The 8,394-nt window shown below is 44.0% G+C and overlaps 1 protein-coding gene across 1 annotated transcript; it reads right to left on the bottom strand.

The window, feature by feature from the left end:
* Positions 1-792: 792 nt before the first annotated feature.
* GCM1 (glial cells missing transcription factor 1) lies at positions 793-8,180 on the bottom strand. Its single transcript, XM_040058170.2, has 5 exons — positions 8,079-8,180; positions 6,359-6,611; positions 5,353-5,465; positions 3,855-3,983; positions 793-1,392 (listed from the first exon to the last, which is right to left on the bottom strand). Exons 1-5 carry the CDS (start codon positions 8,178-8,180, stop codon positions 793-795), a joined length of 1,197 nt encoding a protein of 398 aa, XP_039914104.1.
* Positions 8,181-8,394: the final 214 nt, after the last annotated feature.

Genomic DNA, 8,394 nt, shown 5'->3' with positions numbered 1-8,394 from the left:
TAAATATATGTAGAGAACTGATGGGTCCTGCTGAAATACAGCTTATGGTAGTGGTCAGCAAAGGAGGTGATGTATGGAACGGATGCTGAAGGGTTCTTTACAATCTACAATGAAAGAAACTAAAAGTGCCTGGAAAAAGCAGCAAGGCACCTTGAATATATACATATATGAAACTGGGTCCAGCCCTGCAGACAAGGACTTAGGGCAATTAGTGTACTGGACACGATCTGGCACTGTACATATGCAGCTCAGAAGGCCAAACGTATCCTGGGCTGCATCAAAAGAAATGTGGCTGCAGATGGAGGAGGAGGATTCTCCCCATCTACTCCATTCTCACGACATCCCGTGTGAAGTCCTGCGTCCAGCTCTATCACAACACGTGTGCAAGGCTGATGCAGTGCAAGGACTTAAGTCTGAAGAAGGACTGCCTGGAGAAGCTGAAGAGTGCAGAAGGTTGCACGTGGTCCTTGAGATCATCCATCTACACCTTCCAACAGTCCCACAGGCTTGTGTATCGAGGAGGGTAGAAATGCTACCAAACCAGAATGGCAGCGAGGCAGTATGTAAGAGGGGCTGATAGCTTTTATTAGATCCATGAAACAGTGGGGGGAAATACGACTATTAAATAAAAAGGCACACAGACAAGCCTTTAGGTGTGAAAGCCCCTTCTGGGGCCTGCAAGAGGAGCTAAACTGAGACCCGTTGTGGTAGCGCTGTCATGTCTTGTTGCCACAAGGGTAGAGAATCAGACCCATTGCCAGAGGAGGGGCGAGCGGGGACGTTTGAACGCAGTCACCGTAACGGGCACAGGTTAAAAACCATGTCGTCGTTGCAGCAGCTGAGCCAGGCTCGGGGCCCTCCCCCAGTGTCTCCGGCGCTTCCCCTCGGAGGCAGCGAGAGCAGTCGGTGAGGCTGTGCCGCGCTCGCCGCGGGGCTGGGGCTGGGCGCTCCCTGAGGCGCGGGGCGGGGCAGCAGAGAGAGGCGGCTGCCCGGGTAGGTCGGTGGGGGTTTCTCCCCATACGATCCATTTCCCAAAGGGCCCGCGTCAGACCTGAAGGGGTCACGGCCACCCTTTGTCATGGGCAGGATGTGCTGGGGGCTAAGGAGGGTGCACTGCTGGGGAGAAGGGGCTGTGCTGGGCACAGCGGGGACACTGCACGGCCTCTCGGCTCTGGGGGTCCTCCTGAGGGACAGGCTTCGGCTCCAGGCTGCCTCTCTGAAGGCCCCATCCTCCCCGGCCGTCCTTGGGTATGGAAGCTGCCCAGAAGAGCTGCTCAGCGTTGGCTCGTGGGAGCTTTTGCTTAAATGTCCCCTGAAATTAGCAGGTGGCACGTGAGCATCCAGGTTGGAAAGAAGCAAAGGCTCCTGTGTCGGTATTGCACCTGTCAGAGACTTGGGAAAGCAAGGCATGGGTTAGTAAAACAAGGTGTAGTGTAGCACCTCTCCTCTGTGAGCTGCTTACAAAGGCACTCAACTAACACGATGGTTGGATTTGATGATCTTAGATCTCTTCCAACCTTGACCCTTCTGTGGTTCTGTGAACGCAGGTAACAAAGCAGATGGCGTAACAGAGCCTCCCCCGCCATAGGTGTGGTGCCCACACCTACACTTTAGTAGGAACAAACTAAACAAGGCTCCCAGGTCTTGGCTCTGGGTTTGTTTCAGCAGTTTTTGCCCAAAGCCTGTCTTACACTGAAAGACTTGCTTAGACATTGCATTCACAGCCCTTAGGGTCTACTGCCAGCATATACTGAAGATGGACCTAAAAATAAAATGATGCTAATACATTTGACACCACAGATTTTTTCCTATGGAGATTGGAAAAGCTAAGTATTTTTTATACTGATTTTGAAGTTATTATTTTCACTACAAAAATATTCTTCTTCAGCTTTTCTAGAGTCTATTTCTAACTAATAAATTTTCCTATCTTTACATTTTTTTACCCCACAAACTGAATTTCATTCAGGTAGGAATCAGCACACAGGAATTATTCTTTTGGGTCTTCTCTTCTGGATATTTAACAACTTCTTTAATGGCCCCAATTATTGGATTATAATTATGCAAACTTTAATTCCTTTCAGAACATTCATTTATGATGAATGTTTGCAGGCCTCTCTTCTTTATAATTCTGCTTTTTCATCCGTTTAATTATAGTGATTTTGTGAACTCCTGGAGGAGCAAAGCTCCTTTCTGTTGTTCTCCACTCATCATGAGAAAAAATTCCAACAATCTGGTGTAGGACCCAGCCCACCTTTAGCTACACACCTGCCATAGATTCCATAGAGAGACCATCCTATATATAACTTGCTCTATTTTGGGCCCATACCTTTTTTTAAAGTTCTCCTCCTTGATCTCTTGTGAGCACATTAAAACAGAATTCTTTTTGGAATACGTTTTGCAGAATGAACAAATTAAAACTGAATCTTTTCAGAATATATTTTTACAGATTGACCACCACAGGTTCTGTGTTACAAATCAGACTCCTGGGTTAGCTGTATTATAGCCAGTTTGGCAAAGTACAAATATGATGGGTTATTCCCAAGGAAAACCTGCTGGAGAGCCATGAACTGGAAAGCCAATGAGGATAAATGGTCTGACTGTACAGAATCAGAACAGCTGAAGAGCAGGCTCTACTATTAGACACTTGTGACATCTTTAGTCTGTTTCTAGTCCCACACAATTGAAAGTGAAAGCCTCAGGAAGATGTTTTAGGAAGGCAAAGATGAAGGCAAGTCTACGGGAAATTTGACCTAAGCAAGCAGGCTGACCAGTAGGCTCTGTTAGAAAAGAAAGAAAGACACGTGGCTCAGTAGTATTTCCTAGGTGGAAACTATTTCAGTGTTCATGGAGACAGAACTAAACCAGTGATAGGAAAAGTATTGTAGCTATATTTGTTAGACAATTAGACAGATCAGCTGTTTTTTCTTATGCTTTTGTTCCCAGGCACTTGTGTCAAGAAGTTCTGGTTTTTAGTGTCCTCCTGAGTATTTCCAGTAGAATTAGCTGCAGATTCTAAATTCACATTCTATTCAAATGGTTTTAACTTCCTATGTGCATATTTTATCTGCTTCTTCCCAGATCCCCTTGCTTCTTCGTGTCTCCACTTAAGAAATCTGTCCCCACCCAGAGCAATTTTCCCTTCAGTCAGTGGCTGAAAGGGTGTGGATTACTATCCCTAACACCAGGTTGGGGGAATGCACCACCCCTAACATCAAAAAACAAACTGCATGTGAATACTGCTGATGACAATGGAGGGTAACACAGCCTTTGCAATGAAGGTCACTGGGATTCCCTCCATCAGGCATGCAGCAATCCCAGGGATCTCTGGAGATGCTTTCACAAGTGTTTCAACATCTATCAGAGCTGATGTTTTAACATCAGTGCTTCATAAAGCCTTTCAAAGCACTCTTCTGCCTTCAAACCAGGCAAACCAGGTACAGGTTATGCAACTTCCCCTTCTTAACCTCGCTGAAACACAAGGGGAACAAGCAGAGGTGGAATATGCCTTCACTTTTCTTGGTAGTGCCAAGAAATTGGACAAGAGGAAATGGGCAGAATCTCATGCACAGGAAGTTCCACGTGAATGGTGATGAAACTTAGCCTGCCCTGCAGCCCTGCTTTGTTTACCAGTGTAGGTGTAATCTGCTGCTACCAGACTCTGGAGAGGGTGTGCTGGCAGTGAGGAGAGCAGGATGCTCAGGACAGCCCTGGTCCTTCTTGGGCCGATTATGAGTGTGCAGGATGTGGAGATGTAAAGCCTGCTCCCACCCAGTCCCAAAGCCCAGATAACCTCCACCATGCCTTGAACCATAGACCACTAGACCAAAATTTAATTGACCAATAACAAGAGTTACCTCAATCTCTTGGACTCTTTTTAGTCTTAGAGAAGATGGAGAAAAAGCTGTCTTGGCTTTTTGGATTGATCTTCTTGCTTCTGCTTCTAGTTTTGTTTCTGGACGTGGGTGGTCATGAGCTCCTTTGGACTTTAGAAAGTAAGTATGGCATATTAAAGGTAGAAGCAACCTTGTTAATAATCTTAAGGGAGCAGAATTTATATCACAGGCCAAAGTCACACATTATGGCCTAATTTAATGCTTTGTATTTAATAGGATTTAGTTACTGTGAGATCAAATAATAAACATATTCCAGATGAAGTAGGATGAGGTAGAAACCCTCTGAAATCATAAAATCAGTGTACCACATTTACTTGTAGAAGACAGTCTTCCCAGTAGGGCACAGCTGAAGCCAAGAGGTGTTCTGCAGCTTGGCTACTGTGTCCCTGCAGTCACTTTAATTCTTCTCACAGTTTAGACATGTTTATCTGAACATTAATTTCCATTAGCTTCCACAGAGAATTAATTTTATTTAGCCTGCACATAAGTGATAGAGTGGAAAGCAGGAAAGTGGTTGTGTAACTCATCTAGGACTACAGCTTCCAGGAACAGTGCCCATTATTTAAACACTTGCATACACTGTTTTCCAGATATAAGTTACATATAATACACAGATGGCATTTTCCATAGACCATCCCTTGGGTACAGCCATTTCCTGTTCCAAGATTGCCTCATGATTATGTGTAGTACCTTGGAGAAGAAGAAGAGATAATGTGGTGTCACTGAGACACACAAAGCAGTCACACGCAGACAAGAGATTTTCGCAAGGCAGAGGTCCTTCCGATTCCAGCTCACAGCTGAGAGAGCCAAGAGAAGAGAGCTCCTTTGTTTTTTTTTACTTTTTATACATTTGTGGGTCTAGCAGAAGATTGACTTTTTGGGGTTTCCACCCCTCAGCCTCAGTGGCCAGACCAATTGTCAGTTACAATTGTTTTCAGGTTAGAAATATGCAAAGGACAGAGAATGAAAAAAAAAAGGATTTGTTTATGTTACATCTGTGGGAAAGGTAGAAAACTGCTCTTAAAATTGTACAATAACTAAAAAGATCTGACTCCATTTAAGAAAATCAAAAGGCTCAGAAAAACCAGGGTAACAATGTGGTATTTCTGACTTCTGTGCATTTGTTGGTTCCTATGTACCTGAGGCAAAACACTTCAAAACAACAAGTCTTTGCAGAAGCCTAAATAAAACATACTCTGTGCTGTAAAATCATAGTTGCATAGGCTAATTTAGGCTGGGAGGGCTCTCTACCTCAACTTCCTGCTCAGGCAGGACTAACTTCAGAGTTAGATCAGGATGCTTAGGATCTTGTGAAAATTTTTTCTCCTTACAGTCATTTGACCTTGTCATATTCAATAACCCCTATTTGTTGGAACAATGAAAAGGAAATTGCAAAAGAAAACTTAAAATACCCGTCTTTAAAATTAACATTCATAATGTTAGGTAATTTTATACCAACCTGGAAAAATATGAACTGGCCTTCATGCCTCCAGAAGTTGGTAACTGGGTAACCACCATGCCCTCGGCAGGAAAGGAGTCGCAGCGGTCCATTGCAGTTGGGACAGCATTTCCCTGGAGCAAGAATAGAGGGAAACATCTTCTATATGACACCAGTTAGATGAATCCCATGAGATACAATGGTTCACTGATGGCAGATTGCTCCTTCTGGTTTGCTGCTCAGAAATTACGCAAAAATCAGTACAAACAAACAAATAATTGCCTTTATTCTGTCCATTATAAAATTTCAAAAATTATTTCTATTACAATGTTATAACATTTTTATCTTTTATCACCATGGTCAGTTTAAATTTTTCTCTTGTCAGTGTTTGGAATATCCTATGTGTTTCTAGAGAACATTGTTCGGGCCTCAGTGAGCACCTGAGTAATACCTTTCTTTAGCTAAAATGTACATCATATCCAGAAATCAGTATTGTGCTAGTTCTACTGAGCAATCACAATTGTTTGGAATGGTCTTGTTAAAAATGTTTGTGCAGGTCATGTTCTCTATTTGCATTGTCTTGCTCCAGTGATGTGACTGTGGGGCCTATTTTCCAGTCATCACAGCTTACGAGCAACTTCTTTCCTGCAAGATTTGCCTCCTGAGTTACTCTTGGGCCAGTGCAATAATGAAGCCAACACTTGGGTGGGTAGGAACAGCAGGGCAGGGAGCTGCCTGCCCTGCACAGCTTTCTCAGAACCCTCACCCATAGCTGAGAAGGCTGGGAACCAATCCCTAACCAACAGAAATAGACATTAGAAAATTATTAGGAAAAAACAACAACAAAAAATAAACAAACAGATGACTATGCCCCAACAGTAAGAAGTGTAAAATGCATTATTCCAAATCAAGAGTTGCACTGGAATATAAGTTATGGCAGAAGGAAGGCTGGATAATCCAAAGGGTGTCCTGTACTTTGATTTCTGCTGTGTTGTGTTCACTTATGAACTGCCATGTCCATACTCACGCTGTTGTTTTTGTCTGGCTTTATCACATATGGCTGGTCTTAGGTAGATCTTCCTCCCATCCAAGGTAGAGCAATCGTTACCACAAACCACCACCCCAAGGCAGGACTTTTTTAAGATGCGAGAGTTGTGGTTGTTGGTGTTTCTCATCGCCCAGCTGCTGTGGTGCCTCTGAGCATTTTTATCCTCTGAGCTATAGATATGTTTTACATAGGAATCTGGCCATTCTTGAAACCAGTCTGTCTGGCTCACATGCTGTGGAAAGAGCAAAGCAAGCCACATTTTAGGCTGGGGAAGAGAAGAACTTGTCCAGGAGCTGAGCAGAATTGGATCTCTGCTGGGTTTTCTCTAGCCTAGGTGACTCTAGCACCCTGGCAGGTGATGCTGATTGTCAGAAGGGAGTAGTAGAGATAAGGCAGGAAAAACACAGATCTCTGTGGCTCCCCACAGTCCCCAGAGCATGAGGAAGGCGTGGCCAGGAGCTTGTTCTCATTCACCCAACCATCCAAACAAAAAGAATAAGAAACAACAAAAAAACACCCCTGAACTAACACCAAGCCACAAGGACAACAGAGTAAGGAGCAATAAAAATAAAACTGGGGAAAAAAACCCAAAGACCTAAATACACATCACATCAGTGTACATCAGTGGGTACAATCAATACAGTAAAATGAAGTAAGCTGTAAATCATCTACCATACCTGATGATGATTTTGAATTAAAAAGTTCTTGTAAGGAATACAAAAGCTTAGTAGAAATTTCCTTTAAATTGCTAATCCCAGGACTGAGAGCCATGAGAGCTATAAGAACATCAACCAAGAAAAGAAAAGCTCCCACACTCCCCTGGTAGCCACCGGATAGTGTAGAGAAAGGTGTCAATGAAGCCTCCAGACTGAAATGCAGGTGAAAGTGACCTTGGGCTGAAGGGCAGCGAAGGGGACATCCTGGAACATGGAGGCTTTGGGCAAACAGCACTGTCAAAGTAGGGAGGAGGCTGGGATCCAGTAAGAAGGCAGGGCTGGGAGGTGAAAGGCACAGCTGGACGCTGAAGGACTGCAGCAGGAGAAATCTGGCAGAAATATGCAGAGCTGAGGGACAGGGAGGTGACATTGGTGTGCAGGGTGTGTGGGCTTTCAGTGGAGAGCATGGTTGAAACTTTTAGCTAAGAGAACTAGAAAAGGACCAAGAGAGGGGAAGATCACTATTGTGTCTCTCAGCAAACCTCTGAAAACATGAAGCAAGGTTTCCCTAGATGCTTGTGAAAAGACTTGCCTCCATGTGGGAAGACAGCTCTGGAGCTGGAGGCCAATCTGCAGCGAGACTGAGCACCCACAGCTGCAAGACAGTTGTGAGTGCTGTGCTCCCTTCTCAAAAATCACTACCCAGGGCAAAAGGCAAGTCCTGGACCGCTCTGATTAAGTGCCCACAGCAGGAGACACCTTTTTTTCCTCTGCTTTCTCTGCATCTAATCCACCAGTGAAAACAATGTTTCTGCAGCATTGCTATTTTTCATGCATCAACAGCTTTTTCAATAATACTTTTAAGGAGAAACACATGGAAATGTCAGTATTTTCTCAATATTTTCTAGCAAAACATTCCCCCATACCTCGAGGTGACAAGTTGAATAGAGGCAATGAGTCATAGACGACTGAGAAAGCATTGAAGATCTATGGTAGAGATGACTGGTCAGAACTAAATAAATTTCTAAGACACAGACACATACCTGGGGAAGTTTGATATCATTGATATCCCAACTTGTCATTTCTCCATGTCGGGAAGCAGAGTCCTTCTGCACCAAAACAGAATCATCCACACCTTGCAGCATTTTTGAATTCCTTCCCAAAGTTAGCAAGAAAGTCGCTCCTGGCTGCTTTTGAAGTGGCCTGGCTGTCAGCAGTCTCAAGCAGTTTACAACCAGGAAGCTGTTTCCTGAAGCTGAATGATAGAGAGGCTGCTCATTAAAGATAAAAATCAGTGTTCTTCTGCCAGAAAAACTTGTTCCATTAAAAGTTTTGCAAGCCAACAAGGCAGTGGAAAAT

The sequence above is a fragment of the Hirundo rustica genome, chromosome 3 (assembly GCF_015227805.2).
Source record: "Hirundo rustica isolate bHirRus1 chromosome 3, bHirRus1.pri.v3, whole genome shotgun sequence".
NCBI classification, from domain to species: domain Eukaryota; kingdom Metazoa; phylum Chordata; class Aves; order Passeriformes; family Hirundinidae; genus Hirundo; species Hirundo rustica.
This window is presented reverse-complemented; position numbering and strand designations above follow the sequence as displayed.

Bases quoted from the DNA above. Each gene is read 5' to 3' on its own strand.
- GCM1 (XM_040058170.2), bottom strand. From the start codon at position 8,180: ATGCTGCAAGGTGTGGATGATTCTGTTTTGGTGCAGAAGGACTCTGCT. The intron at 5,466-6,358 runs GTGAGTATGGAC...TTCTTGCTCCAG, and splicing joins AGCCAGACAAAAACAACAGC to GGAAATGCTGTCCCAACTGC. The intron at 1,393-3,854 runs GTAACTCTTGTT...TGCTTTCCCAAG, and splicing joins AAAGAGTCCAAGAGATTGAG to TCTCTGACAGGTGCAATACC.